General features: G+C 46.4%; 3 protein-coding genes across 6 annotated transcripts in view; 1 reads left to right on the top strand and 2 right to left on the bottom strand.

Annotated features, from left to right (window-relative positions):
* Nucleotides 1-6,979, bottom strand: part of RNLS (renalase, FAD-dependent amine oxidase) — a 64,225-nt gene extending 57,246 nt beyond the window's left edge. For 2 of the 4 annotated variants that reach the window (XM_040702381.1, XM_015278676.3), the window contains exons 1-4: nucleotides 6,678-6,846; nucleotides 6,404-6,500; nucleotides 6,141-6,283; nucleotides 5,243-5,401 (exon numbers count right to left, since the gene is read on the bottom strand). In XM_040702381.1, the coding sequence (XP_040558315.1) occupies nucleotides 5,243-5,401; nucleotides 6,141-6,283; nucleotides 6,404-6,500; nucleotides 6,678-6,831 (553 nt within the window). In that variant the 5' untranslated portion in view covers nucleotides 6,832-6,846. Of the gene's footprint in view, nucleotides 1-5,242; nucleotides 5,402-6,140; nucleotides 6,284-6,403; nucleotides 6,501-6,583; nucleotides 6,847-6,945 lie in introns of those variants that run through there. The other 2 variants (XM_015278679.4, NM_001395993.1) reach the window with 2 other exon arrangements.
* Nucleotides 6,725-22,484, top strand: part of LOC770883 (lipase member M-like) — a 32,233-nt gene continuing 16,473 nt past the window's right edge. Inside the window, exon 1 of the mRNA XM_015278700.4 lies at nucleotides 6,725-6,813. The gene's annotated coding sequence lies outside the window, so the exon portion shown is untranslated. The remainder of the gene's footprint in view (nucleotides 6,814-22,484) is intronic.
* On the bottom strand, nucleotides 12,760-20,531 carry LOC770890 (lipase member M-like). Its single transcript, XM_001234208.5, has 10 exons — nucleotides 20,426-20,531; nucleotides 18,113-18,232; nucleotides 17,691-17,808; nucleotides 17,253-17,451; nucleotides 17,012-17,121; nucleotides 16,524-16,660; nucleotides 15,852-15,998; nucleotides 14,993-15,064; nucleotides 13,388-13,453; nucleotides 12,760-13,209 (listed from the first exon to the last, which is right to left on the bottom strand). The coding sequence occupies exons 2-10, from the start codon at nucleotides 18,212-18,214 to the stop codon at nucleotides 12,976-12,978; spliced, it is 1,185 nt and encodes a 394-aa protein (XP_001234209.1). The 5' UTR covers nucleotides 18,215-18,232; nucleotides 20,426-20,531; the 3' UTR covers nucleotides 12,760-12,975.

Below are 22,484 nucleotides of genomic sequence, written 5' to 3'. Positions count from 1 at the left end.
AATGCTGGATGAATTTCAGAGCAATACAAGTAAACAGAACAAAATACATATATATGCACACATAAAAAAAGTATATACAAATAAATGGTTTGTACAGACGCACACTTCTCCACTAATCAGAGCTATCACAGCTTTGTTGCCCTTCTCTGGACACCACAGGGCCTCAGTGTTCTTCCTGTAGCAAAGGGCCCAATACTGAACACAATATAGGGGGTTGATCACCTTTTTTGCACTGCTGGCTACACTCTTTCTCATACAAGTCATGATGCCATTAGGATGCCATTGGCCTTCTTGGCCACACTTCTGGCTCACATTCAGCTGAGCACAAAGGAACACCCTCAGATTCTTTTCCTCTGCACAGCCTTCCAGCCACACTGCCCCAAGCTTGCAATGCTGCATGGGGTTGTTGCAGCCCAAGTGCAGTACACAGCACTTGGTCTTGTTGAACCTCATCCCAATGGCCTCAGCCCAGTGATCCAGCCTGTCCAGATCCCTCTGTAGGGCCTTCCTACCCCCAGGCAGACTGACACTTCCTGCCAGCTTGCTGTCATCTGTAAACTTGCGGAGGGTGCACTCAATTCCCTCATCCAGACCAGCAATAAAGATATTAATCAGGATAAGCTCCAATACCACCTCCTGGGGAACACCATTCATGACCAGTCAGCAGTTCTGGTCTCCCCTGGGCCTCTTCTACAGACTAAACATTCACCACCACTCTACAGACCCAACCAACCAAACAGTTCTTTACCCAGCAAAGAGCATACCTATCCAAGCCACGGGATGCCAGCTTCTACAGGAGAGTATCGTGGGAGACAGACTTAAAGGCTTTACTAAAGACTTGATAGACTATGTCAACAGCCTTTCCTTCATCCACCAGGTGAGTCACTTGATCATAGAAGATGAGGACCTGACTTTCACGAACCCATGCTTGCTGGGCCTGATCCTTTTGCTGTCCTGCACCTGCCATGTGATCACACTCAAGATAATCTGTTCCATGACCTTCCCTGGCACTGAAGTCAGCATGATAGGCCTGTGGTTCCCTGGGTCCTCCTTACAACCCTTCTTGTAGATAGGAGTCACACTGGCAAGCCTCCAATCCTCCAGGACCTCTCCCATTGACCAGGAATGCTGATAGACGGTGGAAAGCAGTTTAGCAATCACATCCGCCAGTTCACTCAGCATCCTCACGTGGATCCCATCCAGCCCCATGGACTTGTGCCAGTCCAGGTGGAGTAGTACTTCTCTGTTTCCGCCTGAACTGTAGGGGATTTATTCTGCTCTCCACTCTAGACTTCCAGGTCAGGAGGCTGAGTACCCCGAGGATAACTAGTCTGACAATTAAAGACAAATGTCATGAAGGCACTGAGAACATCAGCTTTCTTCTATCATGTGATCACATTCCCCACCACATCCAGTAAAAGATGGAGATTCTACTTAGCCTTCTTCTTACTGTTAATATATTTGTAAAAACATTTTTTGTTGTCTTTTACTACAGTGACCAAGTTGACCTCACACTGGGCTTTAACCCTCCTAATTTTCTCCCTGCATATTGTAGGAACTTCCTTGTGCTCTCCTCGAGTTGCCTGTTCCTCTTTCCACAGGAGGTAAACTCTTCTTCTTCTAGAGTCTCAGCAAAAGTTCTCTGTTCAGCCATGCCAGTCTTCTTCATTTCCCGCTCATCTTACAGCACATGGGGACAGCCTGCTCCTGCTCCTTTGAAATTTCCTTCTTGAGGAAGTGTCCAGCCTTCCTGGACTCCTTTGCCATGACTCTGAAGGGACCCTCCCTATCAGTGTACTGAACAGTTCCAAGTCTGCCCTCGGGAAGTCCAAAGTAGCAGTTTTGCTGACCTCCCTTCTGACCTCACCAAGAATGGAGAACTCTATCATTTTGCAGCTGCTCTGTTCAAGACAGCTCCTAACAATCACATCTACTGTCAGTCCTCTGTGAACAGCAGGTGTAGAGGGCACCTCCCCTTGTAGGCTCTCTTAGCAGCTGTGTCAGTAGGTTAGCTTCTACACACTCAAGGAACTTGCTTGACTGCTTCCTCTGTGCTGTACTGTATTTCCAGCATGTATTAGGGAAGTTGAAGTTCTCTACAAGAACAAGGGCTGGCAACTGCATAACTTCTGCCAGTTGTTCATAGGATGTCCCGTCTGCCTCTTCATCCTGGTTAGGCAGTCTGTAACAGACTCCCACCAAGATGTCAGAGTTGCTGACCTTCCCTTGATCCTTACCCATAGAGACTCAACCTTATAGCTCCCAGCTCTTACAAGGAGCCCTACCAGCTCCTGGGCTAGGATCTGTTTCCCCCTTTGAGACAGATGGGACCCATCTGCAGCCATAAGGACAGGTGCTGAGTAAACTGCTCCATGGTTGAAAAAGCCAAAATTCCCGTGATGGCACCGGCCTCTTAGCCACATATTTATCAGCTGAGTTTTCCTGGTCCACTCAGTATCCCTCCCTGGCACTGAAGGGATAGAGGAAAACCACCATCTCTGTTCCTGCTCTGTCAGCTAACTACCCCAATCCTGCTGAAGTCCCTTTTGATAGCACTCAGGCTTCTTCAGCAACTTCACTGCTGCCAGACTGAACTATCAGTAAAGGATAATAATCAAAGAGGTGAATAAAGCCAGGAAGTTTTCACTTAACTACAAATACAGGAGTCTAATTTTCAGGATGCATCTCTGAAAATAATAGCATACGTGTCCAAACTGCATTCTTAATAAAGAAACATACTACACGTGTTTAAGGAGATCATTTGCAGGACCACTGATTAAAAACACAATACTCCAACATTTAAATATGCTCAAGTAGGGGAGGAATACTGATGTAAGAGAGTTAACCATCACAGTCGTACAGCAAAAGGTTAAATTTCTGCAAGGGAAGAATTACCACTTTGCTTGCTCATGTGAATATTCAAGCTTGTAAAGTAAAGGCAGAGAGAAGGAGAGGAACGGGGAGAAAGGGAGAAGACTTGTTGAATTCCCTTGGATGAGTTAGTCCTGCAGTTACAAGGAAGATGTGCCATGGAAGTCACAGAGAAGGCCAAACCATCATCTATCACCTATGAAAAGTCATGGAGAAAGGAGAGGTGCCTGAGGACTGGAGGAAAGCCAGTCACTCCAGTGTTCAGAAAGGACAAGAAGGAGGAGCTGGGAAATTCCAGGCCTATCAGTCTCACCTCTGTACCATGGAAGGCAATGGAGCAACTTATTCTGGATGCCATCTCCAAGCAAGTGGAAAAGAGGGTTACCAGCAGTAATCAGCATGGATTCAGCAAGGGGAAATCATGCTCAGCCAACCTGGTAGCCTTCTATGATGTCACAACCAGCTGGGTAGATGAAGGGAAAGCAGTGGATGTTTTATACCGTGACTTCAGTAAGGCTTTTGACACTGCCTCCCATAACTTTCTCATAGCTAGACTTAAGGAATGTGGGATAGAAGAGTGGACAGTGAGGTGGATTGAGAAGCATCTGACAGACATAGCACAGAATGTCGTGATCAGTAGCGCAGTCTAGTTGGAGGCACCTGGGGAACTAGCAGTGCTCCCCATGGGTCAGTACTAGGTTCCACTTTGTTTAAAATCTTCATCAATTACCTGAATGAAGGGACAGAGCGTACACTTCGCAAGTTTGCTGATAGTACAAAACTGGGAGGAATGGCCAACACAACAGAAGCCTGTGCTGCTATTTAGCAAGACCTGGACAGACTGGAGAGTTGAGTGTGGCCAGCAGGTCGAGGGACATTACCCATACCCTCTACCCTGCCCTGGTGATGGGTGTATCTGGAGTACTCTGTCCAGTTCTGGGCCCCTCAGTTCCAGAAAGACAGGGAACTGCTGGAGAGAGTCCAGCAGAAGGTCACAAAGATGATTAGGAGCCTTGAGTACCTCCCTTATTAGGAGAGGCTTGGGACTGTTCAGCCTGGAGGAGACTGAATGGGGATCTCATCAACACCTATTAAAATCTAAAGGGCAGGGATCAAATGGATGGGGCCAAGCTGTTTTCAGTGATGCCAAGTGACAGGACAAGGGACAATGGGCACAAACTGGTACGTAGGAAGTTCCATCTGAACATGAGAAACAAATTCTAACCTGTGGTGACAGAGCACTGGAACAAGCTGCCCACAGAGCCTGTGGAGTGTCCTTCCCAGGAGATATTCAAAACCCACCTGGATGCTTTTCTGTGTGACCTGCTGGGGGGAACCTGCTTTAGCAGGGCGTTTGGACTAGATGACTCCAGACGTCCCTTCCAACTCCTACAATTGTGATTTTGTGAAAGAAAGTTTTTTTTTTCCCTTGGAAAAAGGCTGTACAATGCTTTCCAACTAATGCAAGCTATGCATACTGTTCAAGTGCATGCTTTTGGCTTGGCCATCCAAATCTTTTGAAGCTAGTGAGGATGAGACATGTTATGGACAGACACGTGTTTAAATGAATTAAAATCCAAGATACAGCAGGACACAAGGAGCCAAGGTCAGCTCTTCATCTTCAGGGCACTGAGGGAGCTGCTACAGATCAAAGAGCTGAAAACCCACTGACTTTACAGTGTCTGCATCTTTGTTGCCAGCTCCTAAAGTAACAAGCCTGGTGAGACCAGAGCCAACTCACAACAAAGCCACAAGGCTGGTCCCACATGCTGCAAGCATAGACAAAGAGCATTTATTAGCCAGACACAGTGTGTTCTTGGTACAGAACAGCAGCTATCTTGATAAATTCACATGTGGCTCTCCCAGAGCTTGGCTACACTTCCTGGCTTCCACACAGCATCAGCACTCAGAGCTGGATCCAGAGCTCTGCCCCGTAAATCCTCACTGAGGCCATCCTGACAGCGTGCCTTAACTTGGAACAGTCTCACAGTGAACACATCAAGTCCACTTTAAAGACATTTACTCTAGTTAATCACTGAAGGATAACTGAGACTTGATGTTTGGGGAATACAACCCCCAGGGGGCAGCCAAAAACAGTAAACAAGCTGGAAGGAATGAGAAGTTTTCAACTTCTAGACTCGGGACAAAAGAGATCTGCTCCCAGCTTTTTTCCTCCTTATAGGACATACGATTTTAGTCACACTGCATGCCCACACAGACTTGAAATCACTTGTCTTCTATCAGTTTCCAATTCATCCTACTGGAGCGGAATTCAACAGACAGCTCGGCCTATTGAGTGCTTTTTTGCTAGGCAAGATACTCAAATCACCATTTGAGGCTAAATGCCTGCAGTTTTGAGGTATACACTTACTGTTTACAATGTCACCCTGCAGCTGAAGGATTTGTGGAACAGGTATCGTGAGAATGACTACATCAAACAGTTCTGGTGATCCCATTTTCCTGGAGACTTCCCACTTCCCATCTCGGAGAGTGATATGAGTTACGTGGTGTTCATAGAAGACATCCGCACCTGGTTTGTAAAAATTAAATACATATAAATGAATGCCATGTAGAAAATGCACAGTAGTTTCTCCTAGTAACTGGATGGCTTGCTAACTGCCAAGCACACAAACCACGTGTGCAAAATCTCACAGATCAGGTTGAATTGGTTTAACAGTCAGGATATTACATTAAAAAGCAGATCCAGAGAGGTTGTGGAGTCTCCTTCTCTGGAGATATACAAAACCCAGCTAGACACCGTCCTGTGTGACTTACTCTAGGGAACCTGCTTTAGCAGGGGGAAGGACTAGATGACCTCCTGAGGTCTCTTCCAACCCTTATGGTGATCCTCATCACCTGGGAAGTTCCTATCAGCCTTGCTCCAGGGATGGCACTCCTCTGACTCCTTACTGACGTGATTCACCTCTATAAGAGGATGAGAAACTGCCAGCTTGATTTTCTGCGACTTCAGTGAGCCGAATCTCCTCAGGGTGGTATCAAGTGTGCATGGGACACAGCACAGGGCAATGAGTCCTGCACACCTTCTGTTTGTAGGCATTCCTCACACATCTGCAGCGAGCTGAAGTCAGCAAAGCGCCCATAGGACGCGGAAAAGTCTAATGCTCACCGTTGTGTTTATGCATCACAGTAACTCCAAGATGCATATAAACTAAGAAGGAACTACTTTTCTCATTTAAATCACCAGTTAGACCATTCAGGAACGCAGTAATTAAAGGACTTAATTTCACACAAAGGCATCTAAACATTACCGGACTGCCGCAAAAAGTACTTGACGACGGAGGAGATGCCCTGAGGCGCCACGTAGTCACAGCTGCCCTCTTTCTCCACCAATCCCTCAATGCGCGCAGACAGCGGCTTCAGGATGCCGTGAGACAGGAGCTCCTCGTAGAAACTTGACAGGAGAAAAGCACAGGGATGCAGAAGCGCCACGTGAAGCCCAGCGGTCAGCCCGCTCCCTCAGCCCGGCCGCGGGGGGGCCGGGATCGCCTCGGGGGGCGCAGCCGCCGCTCACCTGCCGCGCGACCCCGCGCTCCGGCTGACGTACTGCGCGCCCAGGTCGGCAGTGCAGGCGGCGTCCCGCGCGCTGCGGCTCGTGCTCATGCGGCCCCCTGCGGCGACAGTCGCTCAGCACCCGCTCTCCCCCCCCGCCCTTTCCCGCCGCTCCCCGCCCGGCCGTCCCGCGCGAGCCCACCTGCGCCGCGCGCCTTGTCCCACACGGAGACCCGCTCCCGCGTCGCCCCCCGCAGCAGCGCCGCGCAAGAGCTGCCCGTCAGCCCCGCACCCACCACCAGCACCCGCGCCATCGTCTCGGGGAGGGGCGGCGCCGAACCCCGCCCCATTGCGCGCTGAGGGGGGCGGCGGACCGCCGTGTGCCCGCCCGGTGCTGAGTGTGCCGCGGCGCTCCTTCTGCGGGCGTTGGAGGTGGGTGAGCATCCTCATGTTTCAGTTCATAATCCATTCTTTTACCAGATAGAGAACGACGGTGCGGTTACGCCCGTTGCACCTGGGCATGCCGGCCATCTAGGCAGTCGGCATACAGCTCCTTCGGCCTACCTGCGCGTAAAGCTTTTGCTCTCAGGTGGAGGTGTGTCTGACGGAGCAGTCACAGAAGAAAGCAGCGCGGCGTCGGTAAGGTAGGGCGGGCTCTGCGCTGCTGCCTGCTGTGGCGAGGCTGTGGGCGGTATGTCTCACAGCACCGCTGGGCACAGGGGCTGGTACCAGAGTTGGTGCACACCTGGGCTATGCTGGGCCTTCCCACATTTGGCACCTATTGGGTAACCTGCAGGACCGGCTTGAGTATGCTCTTTGGGTCTAACTGGAGGAATGTAAGTGTGGTACGTAGGGATAAATCTAGGAATAAGTCTAGTAAGGTCCTTGGTGGCTTTATGAATGACAGAGCCTTTCGTGGAGCTAAGTGAGACCTGTTGTGAAATGCGCTTGGTTCCCTTCAGAGCCAAGTAGATGTGTACCTGTGCCCCGGTGCGAGCTTCGGTACAGGATGTAATCCACTGGATGTGGGTAAACCTTCACAGCTACTTTCCTGTGCAAATCAGAGTATGGGTTATTTTAATAGTCCTTTCTGATCAGTCCCTTGTTTTGGTCTGCTGTAACATATCAGTGCTATTTCATTGGGTATTCTTTCATACCCCATCATAAAATGCTAGGTGAGCTATGTGTACAACGAGTGGCCTCAAAGCACTGCATCTGCAGGGAGAAACTTCTGGAGCTGAGGACCCTGCATCACAAGCAGGCTTTATTCCAGGGGTCCTATCTCAGACTAGCTCAAATCTCATTCTGCAGACCACATGCATGCAGCAAGTCAGTGGGACTACCTCTTGGAACAGTAACTTCATTTTACATGTATCTTCTAAAGGGAATAAAGTATTGGATACTTTTCACTCAAGCGGTTGAATGGTTTGTTTTTTTTTTCTGCTGGACACCATCAGATCACATATAAAAGCAACAGTAATGACTGTGTGACCAGTTACTGTCCAAAACTTGTAAAATTGAGGTCTGTGTCTTGTTAGGGAATTCTGTCTGACCAAGACAGAAATCAAAGTCTTAAGCCTTCCTGGGACCTTGACCTAACATTGACCTAACAAGATCTACATCCAGTGGGAGCTTGTGCAACTCTTGTTGCATGGCAAGAAGAGTATCAGAGGTAGAGCACGAGTAAGAAAAAAAACCTTGCTTCCTTAAGCAAGAGAATTCAAATTGTTTAGAAAGGAGCATGCTTTTGAACTGAAAGAGTTACACTGCAGTTGGGGAGATGCAGTGCTGAAAAAAAAACCAATGGCAAGATTTTGTGGTGTTGAGCTAAAGCAAGATATGTCCAGATATGTCTTATCCTCCAGAGCTTGCTTCCATGTGCTTTACTGCTGTTATGAAAATGTTGGAAACGTATGCACTTTTATGAAGCATTTTTACAAACCACAGCAAAGCTGGTTGCAAAGGATCTTTAGGCCAAACGTCCTGCTTGAAGCAAGATGATCCACCCTGGCCTAATGCCAGGGCAGCTAAAAATTTGTCTGCCTATCAAAATGCATCAGGTTGGCTGTAGAGTCAGAACCAGAATTTCTAAGAGTGGAGCTGACTTATTCCTGCTTGGTTGGCAAACTTGTTGCATGTAAGGTTACGCCACATCTTTTAATAACCTTTCTAGAGAAAATAACATTTTTTTCTTTCTAGAAGAAAACATTTGCAGGTTCTATTTTTTTTTTTTTTATTCCCAATAAATAATATTTGCACTTGAGCAGTGCTCATTTTATTACATTGCAGTCCATGCTTTCCATCTTTTGTGAAACTATCTTCTTCCATTTGTTCAGGTGGATCTGCTGCTATACAATGTAAAAAGTAGGAAAGCGCTGACATAATTACAACCCCATCATGATTTAGCTTATTCGTGGCTTCAGCAGGGACACAAAATTAACTATTGCTATCTTAGGACCAGTAGAGGACCTTTAAACCTTCCGAGATGGATCAAACAGATCTAGCAAGTTTGTGGGGAGATACCAGAGCAACACTACATCTCCTGAGATTCAATATGGTTCCAATGTCTTTAAAACTCAATAAAAATGGTAATTAATCGTGTTTTTCGATGTGCTTATTTCTTTTCAACGTCTGAGAAGCCAAAGAGGAATAATTGAGAAAAATAAATCCTGAAAAGCAATTACAAGAAGGACAGTCCAGCAATCCTGTAATTCTGATATGCAATGTACAAAATCCAAAGGAAGAAAAGGCTTAAGGAATGTACGCATTGCCTACGTCTTTGGGTTTATCTGAGGTATTTTGGTTGTAAGACTGAATCACTTATTTTGAGTTACGTATTTTCTGACTAAAGAGCTTTCTTCAAATTCAATATGTTTACACGTGACAGACCAAGGAGTGCCACAGAAATCATCTGTGATATTACATAATCTGTGCAATAGATCATGCATGCAGATAGCTGCTGGCAGAGGGTTCTGCCTACATTTGAGTGAATATTATTGTCAATACGAGTAATTCAAAAAGAAGTAAGATCAAGTCAGGTGGCCATTAAGAAAGACATCTTCTACATACGCATATATTGACAGTTTGGGGACAAATTGTGTGAAAATCTGCCTCAGCCAACTCATTAGGTTTGGAGCATTTGCAGCATTTCTTTGCAAGCATCAGTAGAATGTTTCTTTCTTCCAGGCTTCCTGCATACCTGGAGAAACACAGCCTGAATTGTTAGGAATAATAACCTCCCATCCTCTCCCATCCTCCCAATCCAATTGTGACACTACTTAATGTTCCGTGGTGGATTTTGCAAGTCTTTGCACACTTGCGCTGTGCAGTCTTATAAACTCTCAGCAGCCACGGCATCCTTTGGAGAGAAGTTTCATGGAATAGTTGTTGAAAAAAACCCACAAGAACGTGTGCTGTATTTGTTCCTTGACACCATGATGCTCTGTTTTTTGTCATCTGCTGAATTCTTTATAGGTCCTGTCCTAAGCCTTTCTTCTGTGAAGAACAATGTGAGCAAGCAGAAATGAATATTTAATGAAAGTTATTTATGAAGAGAAGTTTGCATTCATTGTGGTTTCCTTTTTTATCGCAAGGCCACATTGCTTATCGTAAATAATCTATGATTTAATGCTTTTTTTTTTCCCTCTAAATATGTTGCTTCTGCTTCTGCTGCAGAAACTTTCTATAGAATTGCCATTTGATGTAATACACTTTACCTAATCATGTTTTTCAGTTTCTTCAAGACAGTCTGTCTCCAGAGTATTTCAGTAAATACTTTTGCCTATTCTAAAAAAAAAAAAAAAAAAAAAAAAGAAAGGATTTGTAAATTTTATCAGCTGATCAGATTATCAGCTTATGCAATTGTTTACTTTTCTATCTTTAAAAGATTCCTTAAGCATCTTTCAGTAGCACAAATTCTAGCTCAAATTAATCCTGTTTAAACACTTTTTTTTTTCTTTTTTAATTCTCTTTGCTGATCCCCCGAAACAACTTGCCCTTGGCAGCTTTCTGGACACACAGGGTAGGAGCAATTAATACCCCCAAAACAGGGCCACCATTTAGATGAACCCTAATAGGACCCCTGATGGCCAGCAGGAGCCTACAGAAGGTCAGCTAAAAAGCTAAATTCCTCCCCAGCACACAGCTGGGTCTGACAGGGCAGCAACTCTCCAGCCTGAGCCCAGTGAGTCTTGCCTGCTAGAATAAACCTTGGAACAGAAGCAAAAAAGAAAATCATAGAAATGTTTGAAAATTACACAAAGCTTGTCCCAGTTTTGGAACTAGGACATCTGTAATGTGCTGGTATTTCTTCAAGGATATGCACTGGTGGAACATTTTGTGCAGAGAAACATAACTAATATTTACCAAGGGATCACATGTTGATGTGCAGCACCACTATGTAGATCATGCATGTTTGCACAAAAGCAGAAGAGATGGGGCACAGTATTTTAGAACAACATAGTTGGAAGTTGCTTCAGGGGTTAACTCAGCTCACTACTACAAGAGAAACTATGGATGATGGCTGTCATAGTTCCTTCCATCCTGCACTGAGCTCCTGCTGGTGAAACGTGCCACAGATTTCCACCATGGGTGTCCAGACAGCCATAGTGATTGCTCCCACAGTGTCTGTGGGCATGGGACTGAAACAGGAATTGGGGCACAGCCAGGAGCTCCTTGGACCTGGTTTTGGGAACAGAGATTTGTGTGGTTTGGTTGAGCTTGCTGATGTTTGAGGTGGTGAGTTTGGGTGCCTGTGCTAGTGTTTGTCACTTGCATCCTGTCAGTCATCCTGGAGGAAGGTGACATTAACCAAGACACAGAAGGACACACAGCTTGGTCCCAACCCAAAGGGACTGTCACTTCTTTCACCCTGCAATGCCTCTGGCAAAGCAGTGGTCTGATTTCGTATAGAACATTATGTCGCAGCCCCAAACCCTGTCTGGGTTGTCCTCTACTAATCACAGAATCATCTGGCTTGAAAAAGACCATTTGGACATCACTCTCAGATACATGACTTGGATTTTGGGTGATCCCGTGTGGAGCCAGGAATTTGACTCGATGGTCCTTGTGGGCTCCTGACAATGCAGAGTGGAAGTCAGAGAACTGCCAGGGGAGACAGAAAAACGCGAGTACTGTGACAGATTCAGCCCTCTGTGTTTCTTTCTAGTATCAGAGGATGATGAGCACATTACTGTTCAGACAAGGGAATCACACTGAGCACAAACGAATTTCACAGGTGGTATTTCCTCTCCACCTCCACTCGTATCTTTTCATGTCTTCTCAGTTCCCAGATTTCTGCTCATTCACCATGGATTATTCCAGTTTCAAGGGTTTCATTTCCGTGTTTGTTGTTTTTTTTTAACAGCTATGAACAGAAATTTACAGCTTTCTCGTTCAGAAACAGCAAATAAAGTAACAAAAACCCAATAAACCACCACCAACAACAAAAGCACAGATCTGTACTTCTCAATCCCCGAGTCTTCCCTTGTTCCCAAAACAGCAACTCCCAACAATAATCTGTACTAATCCACTGTGAGGCCAACATCTTTCCTGGTATTTTGACCTCCTCATCTGGATCAGGAGCAAAATGCTGCCCTCTGTTTTTGACTGCTCTCCATAAATTCAGGCTAATTACTGCAAGTGTGGGAAGAAATACACCTTCACCCTATTTTTGCCATTCAATTGAAGATATCAAACTGCAATATGAGCAAAATGGGTCCTAAGCACATGGGTCCTAAATCCTCCAGGGATTGGGCAGCCACAGCTTCTCTGGGTAACCTGTTCCAATGCCTCTGAGTACAGAATTTCTTCCTAATATCTAGCCTAAATCTCCCATCTACTGAAGTGTTGCCCTTTTGCAATCTTTTGGGCTTATGGTGTGCAGCTACCACCTTCGTTTCCTTCCACTTTCTTCCAGGCTGCATATTTCTCTCTTGAAGTCAGTGCTATCCCACTCTCACCTTTCCAGGTCCTTGGACAAGGCCTCTTGCCACCCCTCCTTCACCAAAACTCACATGCCTAGTTACATGCTCAATTTCTGGTGTAAAATGTCAGATCAAAATGTCTTTTCATCAAGTCATGTGTACTGACAATGCATCAGAACTGACAAGGGACTGTTGATTTTGTGACTGAGGCAAGAGGAAGGATGTTCTTCTGTATTACGTGTCCCCCAGGTTCTTCAGGTCACTGTGGGAACTCACCTGTAGCCAAGGGAGAATTTGTCCTGGTATTGGTAGGAAGACTGGGGCCAGCCAGACCACAGTATGCCCCAGGCAATCAATACTTTGAGCCAAGAAACATAGAAAAAATGTTGCACACCCCTCCCCAGCAGTGGCATGCAAGCACAAACATGGTGCGCCTACCAAGAAAAAGTTCCAGTTCGGTTGTTACACAAGAGTTTATTGCAATTTCTAGGCACAGAGGGCAGGCAGAAGTGAAACAGTGATTTTTTAACTCATTGAGTTGGTGCAGAATAGGGTGATAAGAGACATATTTAAAAAGGAAAGAGGAGAGCGGCACACCTCACCCAAAACTCATGCCCCTGAGATTGTGGGAACAAGTGGTTCCTTCATCCTAGGCCTACGTGTAGTCCCTTCATGAATTTTTATCCATCAGATTGACAATCTGTCTGTACATGCGCTGTGGGGCATCCTTACCCCAGTGGTGGTCAAAGTGGTTCCAGTCAGGGAAGTGCTCATGGTGGATGATGTTGGTGATACGGAAGAGCAAGCGATGGGTCTCTGGAGGTGGGTTCACCCAGTCCTGCCCACCGCTCCACAGAGCAGTCGGCACTGTCATGTCTTCTATCTTGTAGAAGGGCGGGGTGGTCTGGGGGAAATGTTGCAGTTATTCATCGGTTCTGATATTAATAATGCTAATAGATACTAATAGGTGTGGCGTACTGTCTTGAACATCCTAGGTGACTCTAGCCACACAGCCACTGGAGTATGCAACACTCATCCCACACATCCAGCCTCATCCTTTTCATCCACAAGCTCCTGCCTACCTGGTTGTACTTCTCCTGATTCTTTTTCCCGTAGTCAAACTGCTTGAACTCCCCAGTTTTGGCAGTCTGAAGCAGAAAGTGTTAAGAGTCATAATCATGGAATAATTGAATCGTAGAATCATTGAATGGTTTGGGTTGGAAGGGACCTTAAAGCTCATCCAGCTCCAACCCCCCTGCTGTGGGCAGGGTTGCCACCCACTAAATCACGTTGCCCAGGGCCCCATCCAACCTGGCCTTGAGCACCTCCAGAGATGGGGCGTCCACAGCTTCTCTGGACAGCCTGTGCCAGTGCCTCCCCACCCTCTGAGTAAAGAATTACCTCCTAATGTATATTCTAAACCTGCCCTCTTTCAGTTTTAAATCATTCCCTCTTGTATCACTATCAGACTGTGTAGAAAGTCAGTTTCCCTCCTTTTAAGTACGGGACAGCTGCTTTCTCCCTAGAGCCTTTCTGTTCTCTAGGCTCAACAAGCCCATCTCCCTCAACTTGTCCATGTAGAACAGGTGCTCCAGTCCTCACATCATTTTCATGGCCCTCCTCTGGACCCCTCCAACAGCTCTGCATCTTCTTGTGCAGGGGGCCCTGGGCCTGGGTGCAGTACTCCAGATGGAGCCTCATGAGGGCAGAGCAGAGAGGGACAATCAGCTGCCTCACCCTCCTGGCCACACCCCAGCCCTGTTGGTGGAGCAGAGGATGTAGTTAGCCTTCCAGGCTGCAAGCCCCAGCAGGATCCCCAAGTCTTTCTCCACAGGGCTACTCTGCTGCTTTTAATGAGTCCTTCTCCCTGTTGGGGATTGCCCCAACTGAAGTGCAACACTTTGCACTTGGCCTTGCTGAACCTCATCAGATTCATGTGGGCCTGTTTCTCTAACTTGTTTGGGTACCTTTGGATAGCATTCCTTTTTTCCTGCACCACTCAGCTTAGTGTCATCAGCAAACTTACTAAGGATGCACTCAATCCCTCTATGTCGTTTTTGAAGATGTTGAAGAGCAGCAGTCTGAAGATGGACCCCTGGGGGTCACCACTCTTCACTATCTTCCACCTGTACATAGAGCCATTGACCACAACACTCTGGCTATGACCACCCAAACAATTTTTCATACACTGAATAGTCCAGCCTTCAAATCTATATCTTCTCAATCTAGAGATAAGAATGTGATGTGGGACCACATCAAAGTCCTTGCAGAAATCCAGGTACATGACATCACTTGCTCTTCCTTTGTCTACTGGTGCCATCATTCCATCATAGAAGGCCACAATATTGTTTAGGTACTATCTGTCCTTGGTGAAACCATGCTAGCTGTCTCCGATCATGTCTTCACCTTGCATATGCTTTAAGAACTCAGGTAACAAGCAGCCTGGATCAAGCACACTGGAGCAAAGAGAGCATCCCAAAAATACCTCCAAAGGGTGCTTACCCAGGACTGGACCAGACTTCTTCACTATTATCTACTACACTTTGGTGTAGTAATTTCAAATTACTTTTATTGGCTTTGGCACACTCTATTTCCTTATCCATTTCTAGGGGAAGCAACATTTTAAAATACCGTATGCACGGATGAAAAGACATTTGTTACAGTCATTATAAAATCAGAGTATCTACCTGTCCCCAGTGGAGAAGAGTTTTTACTGATGTATAGTCTGGAAAATGAGCTAGGTATACATCCAGCCGACTCTGCAGAAAAAAAAAAAAAAAAAAGGAAGTATTTTCTAAGTGATTTCAGAATGATGAAAATCTGTCTTGGCAAAATAATAATAATAATAATTGTAATAATAATAATATCTGTCTTGTAACTGCTGTGTAATTTTTATATGTGAAAGTAGCTTTACTCTATTCAGAGATGAGTAGCTGCTTTAAAGGTATGTCGTGAGCCATCATTTTAAAATGTGGACACAACTGGTCCAGTCAATTTTTTTTTTCTGTAAACGTGTTGCAGGGCAGCAGGAATTAATGCAGGAGTTACCTTGCCTTTGCAGACAAAGCCACAAATGATTCTTACCTACAGCAGAATTTTTTGGGCTTAACACCCTGACATAGTGAACAGTGCAGAAGGAAACCTCCAAATAACCACTGCCTTGAACAGTGATATTTACACCTCATTTTTTTGTTGTTGTTTGTTTTGATGTATGCTTATTATTGTATTGCTGATTATGTAGATCACGCACTCAAGCATAGGTTCATCTTACAACAAGAAAGATGTGTTTGTTTGGTGCATAACTGATAACCACTTTCTCATGCTGCCATCTTTAACTCTGCCACGCAGAGAACATTTACTCCACAGCATCTAGGTAAAACGCACCCAGGGCAGGCTAGGAGAAAAGCACTTGGCAGTGCTTCCCAGGAATGAGGAAACCCTGCTTTTTGAATCTCAGTATCTGTTTTCATTTGTCTAGGGAAAGCTCAGGGGAATGGGAAATGGCATGTGTGTCACTGTGACCTAGAGTGACCTTGGTACACCTACTACATTCAAGTTCTTCTTGTTGTATCCACCAATAAGGAAGATCTCATTTTCGCAGACTTCAGCTATTAGTGTGTCGCTGCATGTCTTAGCAAGAATGGCTCTCTCCTTCCTTCCCACCAGGGTCAGTTGTTTTGTTCCAAATATTATCTGCAAGAGTGGAAGAAATAGGTCACCGCATCTCCTGCAACACACGTCCTCTCTTCACAGGAACCTCTTGACCTCAGACAGCATTGTCAAGTAACTACTCAATAAGGCTGGGGACACATGTGAGCCAGCCAGCCTCATGAGCAAGCTGCCCCGTGGTCACATCTGAGCCTCAGAACAGCATGAAGCCATCACTGTCCTTTCCACCCCATGTTGTTGTTCCCATTGTCTTGGTGTTCCAAAAGTTCTGCCTGAGATAGCCAGACTCATACTATTCATCTTCCCCTCTGTTTAAAAACAAGGATGATGGACAAATATGGGTGGTTTAGAGTGAAATCTGTGCGTGTTCAACTGGAGAGAGGGACATCCCTGTTGTTTGGGATCTTCAAGACCAGGTGCAGGTGTAGTCTCAGTGAATGACAGCTGGAGAGCTACCACGACACAAAGGATGTGACTTACCAAAATCACTTGAATTTAATTAATGCATTGGGAAAATACATGGGAATAGCACAAAAAATATTACCATACCTTCAACAGTGTGTCTGGTAAAAATGCAATCTTTAACACAGGGCCTTCAACATGATGAAAAGTGTAAAGAGGAGCCAAAGCAAAGAACAGGTTGATTTTCTCAGCCAGGTGTGGCATGCTTGAAAATGCTATGAAACCTGAAAACAGCAAGTGATCATAACAATAACCCCAGCAGCAACAATGATGCCATGTATGTCACAATGTCTAGTCTGACTGAGGATATCTCTGACCTGGAACCTTGCTGAAAATCTTTTTTTTTTTTTTTTTTTTTTTTTTTTTTTTTTTTTTTTTTTTTTTTGCTAGAAAATGAGCCTTCAGAAGGAGATTTGACCAGCAGCTCAGAGCTGGGGTAGGTGAGAACAGGTGATCTTTTCCTCTGAACAAATGAACTTCTGCTGGAAGAGAAGGGGAAGGGGAGCATATCTAAAGCTAGAATAAGGCATAATGTAGCAAACTCTTTGCACATCCAGCTCCTTGTTCCCACTCACCCAGAGAGTTGCCCTGAGCATGGCCAATGTAGAATAGTTTCTCCTGCCCGGTGTGCTGCAGGATGAAGTTCACCATGGCTGGGACATCATACATGGCCATCTCGTGAAAGCTGGAAAGCAAAAGAGGGGCTGGAGAGGATGCCCATTTCCCACCCTCCAGCTGTCTGCAACCTCCCAAGGATTTGGGGTAGGTAACACCAGCAGCCCTGATTCCTGGCCCCATCCTCATGCTCTTCCTCACCTGAAGTCCCAAAACTCCTCCTGGTCGACAGAGAGGTTCAGGTGCCTCTGGGACCAGCTGTTACCCCGGCAGTTTCCAATCCATACATCATACCCTGCATCAGCCAGGATGAAGCCCAGGCTGCTATCAGGGAGATTGTCCACCCAGTCACCGCCATCTAAGCTGAACCCATGCACTATCAGCACAGGTGACCTGGATCCTGAATGAGAAGAAATCAGATACTTCACACAAGAAAACTCCTTCCTAGATGAAAAGAAAATATCCTCATGCATCTCAGTGAATATTTGAGATCTTTGGCTCTGAGACATCAGGAAACCCTGATCCAGGGCTGAGGGTTTGCCCCAGGGAAGTATGCTTTGCACAACTTTCCTCCTGTACATAGCCTTGTCTCTGAACAGGTTCATAACTGTGCTACTTGCCTGGTGAAAACAACCTCACCTGAGTCCCCAGTGTTGCCTCTGCCATGGGGAATCCGGTTCACACTGAGGAAATAGCCATCGTCAGTCAGCACATCATACTCCTCACTGGGGTACCCTTGGAAGTGGATCTTCTCACTCTGCAGGGACAGAAGAGCAATGGAAGTGGTGACCTGCTGGTGTCCAGCATGCTGAGGCTGACTCAGGGCCACCCACAATGTGCCATCATGGCCCAGTGTCACCTTCACATCCACTGGCAGACCCATCTATTCTGGAGGACCGCCAGAGAGTGGCCAACTTCAGGCTGAGGGCAAGGAGTGAGAGATACCAGCAGAAAAATCAGAAAAACTTGCTTCTGGCCAACATCCCATGCCCTCCCCAACAAGGCTGACAGCAGGCAGAGGACAGGGTACCTTGGGAAGGACTCTTTCCTGCGGCACTTACAATGTTCATGAACTGCTCAGGGTTTTTATGGCTCAGTTCTCCACGTGGGATGGCATCAGCCAACCCCTGGGCCAGGCCCAGGGCCACCAACAGCAGCCACATCTCTCCTCTCTGTCAGACCTAGGGAACAACAGGGCTGGTGTGAACAAGCTGGAGGACTAGGGGCACTGACAAACACCTCCTGGGTGTCCCCAGGGGATGAAGGGGATACATGAGGGCAGGAGACCCCATGGAAGTAGTTCAGCCACCATGGCTGACTGGGGTCTCTGCACCTGACTGTGGCCATGCTGATGCAGAATGCTGTTAGCATAAGTCTGGGGGCCGCATCCTTTAGTGCTAGCCAGTACCCAGCTTTGTGTTTGTGCAGATGTATTAGTGTGTCAGTGTTGCTTCTCACCAAAACCCAGGTTTCAATGCTTCCCAGTTCAGGCCCTGCCGAGGGGTGTCAAAGACAGACCATATTACTGAAATAGATACCTCAGCAGCATGGGTCAGACGGAGAGAGAAGCCTGGCCTGCATAGAAATTAGCAGATGTCAGACAAGTCCTCTCTCCACAGGGAGTTATTATAACAATAGTCTTCTCAGCACTATTGTCCTGTTGCAAAACTCACCCCAGGTTTTCATTCCAAATCTGTTTTCTGAATTCTGCATGCCCCACTTAGGAGACTGTTTCTTTCCCTTGTTGGGGTGGGCAATATTGTTTGTATTCAACTTTTTGTAGTATTTCCTTATAGAAATAATAAAATGTGGCAGTAAATGAGAAGCAGCTCTTACCCCTTGTCCACTGAGTTTGAGGTATTGCAACATCCTCTGATATACCTTTAAATGATGATTTTTTTTGGTAGCCATTGACATTACGATGGTATAAACCGCCAAAGACCAGCAAATTTGCTTCAGAGATGCTGTGCCAAGAGAGCCTGCTTTTCTGCCTTTGTCAGAAAGAGTTCCTTGCCTGTCCAGAAGAGCTGTAAGCCCTGCACTGCCTTTGGCCAGCCAGTCTGTGGCTGACAAAGAAGAAGAAGAAGGTGCTGTAATGAGGAAGTTACTCGGGAAGTTCAGACTGCCTGCAAGAGTGTAGGACAGGCAAACTGCCTTGGGACAGGGTAACAGAGAAGGAGGGATCTACATTTTGGTTTCCAAGTCTTGGCTGTACACAGGCTGGTTTGATCTAGCACAGGGGATGGTCCCACTTGTAGTACTTGGACCAAAGACTTGCAGAAGTCCCCTCCAAAATGCAGTGGCCAATCCCCTCACCCAGCTGAGCAGTGGGCTCTGTTAGTAAGAAGAAGCACTAAGGTGTTGTATACATCCTAGAGGACGTGACTGAAGGCTCTGCTGTCCAAGTCAACATAATCTAAATATTACAGCGGCACACCTCGATAGCTCAGACCTAGAACAAGCTCTGACACAAAGCCCGTAAGTTTCAGTGAGAGCACTGGCACTCAGCCATTTACCCATTTATGTTTAGCAACTTGTCCTGCTATCCCAAGAGATCAAAGCCTCTGTGGCAAAGGAGGAAGGAAAGAGATTAGTCACTGCGCATGCCTGTAGCATTCAGCACGTTCACTAATAGGCAGTAGGGTTTCTGTATACGTACAGGATTAGATCACATATGGCCCAAATGAAATGATGGTCCACATCTCCTTCATGCAAGACATCTAAGTTTCATCAGTACTCCTGGAAAATTCCCCAGGTCCTTGGTACATTCCAGAGCCAGCCTGCAGCAGGGCATCCCCTGCCCCCTTCAGCAGAGGGGATTTCATCTTCTTTGGAGCTTCTGCAGCACCTTATAGCATCTCTGAACTCAGACCCCAGGTACTGTGGGTCCCTTAACCCAGCTGTGGGTCTTGCCAGTGTTTACCCCCCAGCACTAAACCAAAGAGTCTACTAGAAAAGACCAAGAGCTCACATTTGACAAAAGCCCAGCAGTGCCTTCCTCAGAGGAGAGACCGTAACACAAGCAGGATCCAACAAAACCTAAGCTATCGATGTGGAGACACACACATGCCCTCAGAAGAGACAGAGAATCAGAGAAATGTCCAACCATAGCCATGAGGTTTGCATTACTCCCTAAGCTCGCTGCAGTAGAGCTGATGCTCACAAAACCCACATTGCTCAGATGCAGAACTGCAAAGCAGACTCTCCAGAGGAAACTATTACAGAGACCAAAATGCTCAAGTTCTCGATGCATGTCTCTAGAAGCAGAAATGAATAGCTGAAGCAATGAAGAACACCTTGTGACTCGGTTGGGAACATTTCTTTCAGCAACGGCATTAGTTAGAAGGAAAGTACGCGTTACAGCTCAACCTGACCTTCTGCTCCAGGCCCGTCCGTGCAGTTGGGAAGAACAATGACACCAAGTGAGCTGGTTACCTTGGCTTATAAAGGGACACACAGAGGCTGAGGTTTGTCCATCAAGGACACGAAACCCAACCTGCCTGCAATCACGCTGCCTGCTCTTCCTCTCCAGGATAATTCAGGAAGGGTGTCCTGAACCTCAAAGAGGGCAAGAGCAAAGCACTGCATCTTGAAAGGAGATAATGAGTTGTTGGGTAACAAGTGCATCATCCAGAACATCTACACCTTGTGGCATCCAGTAACTGGCAACTGCATTTTTTGGCATACCTCTGCAGATGGATTGCAGCCTCCTCATCTGTAATCTGAAGGGCAATGTGCTCTAATGCTGCCAAACAGGTCACTGTCTGCTCATGTGTATCTTCCCTGCCTTTGAAACTCCCTGGCAGTGTTAGCCAGCACTGCATGCCAGCAGCAGGCAAAGGGTGACAACATCGCCTAGAGAAGGTAATACAACTGTGCCTAGGTTAAAAGGAAAGAGGCTTACCCAGCAAAGGATGAATACATAGTGTTGACAGCCTGACTTTTACTGGCATAGAAATCCAGAGGACAAAGTAAATCTCATGTATGCTGGCACGACCATCAGCTTTCTGAGATGACTGAATCTGCAGATCCCTATAATCAGGCGTCTTCCAGTCCTACCATTTCTCCTACCAGTAGATCAGTGGTGGCAGGAAGGAAACTCTGGGATCTCCAGCCCAGCTTCCTGCTTGCAGCCATGGGGCTCTGGCTAGGGTGGATCTGCATGACTGCAAAGCAGCAAATCCAGGGGAATGAAAACAAGAAGAACCAGTCTGGCACTTGGTGTAGTCATTCCTGAGCAAGCAGTTAATGCATTAAAGGTTTCTAGTTTATATCGTGTTTCTCCTCTGTGGTACTTGCTGACACTGAAGTACTGGTATCCCATCTGGGTGCACCTTCAGAATAGAGCTGAGACCTCTTCCAGTTGCTGACATGTGGAGAAAGTCAGTGTGGGAGCTTCAGAAATCCAAATCCTCATGCCATGGACCCTCAAGAGCTTACTGCAAAAGCAGCTGCCCACTGGAAATGAGGACTTGAGGCCAGGGCTGCACTTAGCTTTCTTTACCAGTTTCTACAGTATTATTTTTTTTTCTTATTTATTTCTGATGTACACGAAACAGTTCCTGGGAACTCTTTTGGCTGAAGCTGGTAGACACCCTCCCATTTGACATAGTAAAATCCACTGTCAGATTTGGATTTTCATTTCAGACATTAGTTAAGAATGGTTCCTCCTGACTGTAGATTGTGCAAGTCCCAGGAGCCACCAGTCTGATGGAGGATTCCCAGTTAGTGACTCGATCTGAACAAGCAACAACTGTGTTTTGCCAACAGTAGGTCTCTACAGGAGGTCACGCCATTGCAGGGAGCTTCAATATGCATTCCTGGCCTCCTGGGGGGTTTTGCGTTGTCCTGGTCACCCTGTGACAGCTCTTTTCCTATTTAACCTTTCCTGTCATACACCAGTTCTTCTCTGAGTTCCATCTCATGAGCATTGAATATTTGTTCCAGGAGGTTATTCAAGCGCAGTCACATGCCATAAAAGAACCAAGAAGCTACTTGGAGTGGAGATTTCTGGCAAGGGATGTAGCAGATTTTCCTCTCAATCTTCAAGACTAAGCTTCCTCTGGGAGCATAGCTCACCAGGAAAAAAATAGTGTCTTCTCCCTCATCTCAAGGTGTTGAGCAAGACTTGGAAATGGTAGGAACACCATGGAAATTCTGGAGAGGCTTGGACAGGACACATGGAAGCTTATTTTTTGCTGAATTGGGGTGCCAGCACAAACTCCATCATCCTTCCTGAGAACTCAAGCAATCCATTCCCATATAGCAGGAGGATCTCCACTTCAATAGCTGAGTTTGTTCAATGCTCTCAAAGCAGTTGGTGTTGCTCTTGATCCAGCTTGCTCTGCAGGCCATGGAGATCTCCTGCCTTAGTCTTCTGTAGACCGAGCATATCCACAGCCCTGGAAGGACAGTGTCACATTGGTTGGAGGA

Source organism: Gallus gallus, chromosome 6 (assembly GCF_016699485.2).
Source record: "Gallus gallus isolate bGalGal1 chromosome 6, bGalGal1.mat.broiler.GRCg7b, whole genome shotgun sequence".
NCBI lineage: Eukaryota > Metazoa > Chordata > Aves > Galliformes > Phasianidae > Gallus > Gallus gallus.
This window is presented reverse-complemented; position numbering and strand designations above follow the sequence as displayed.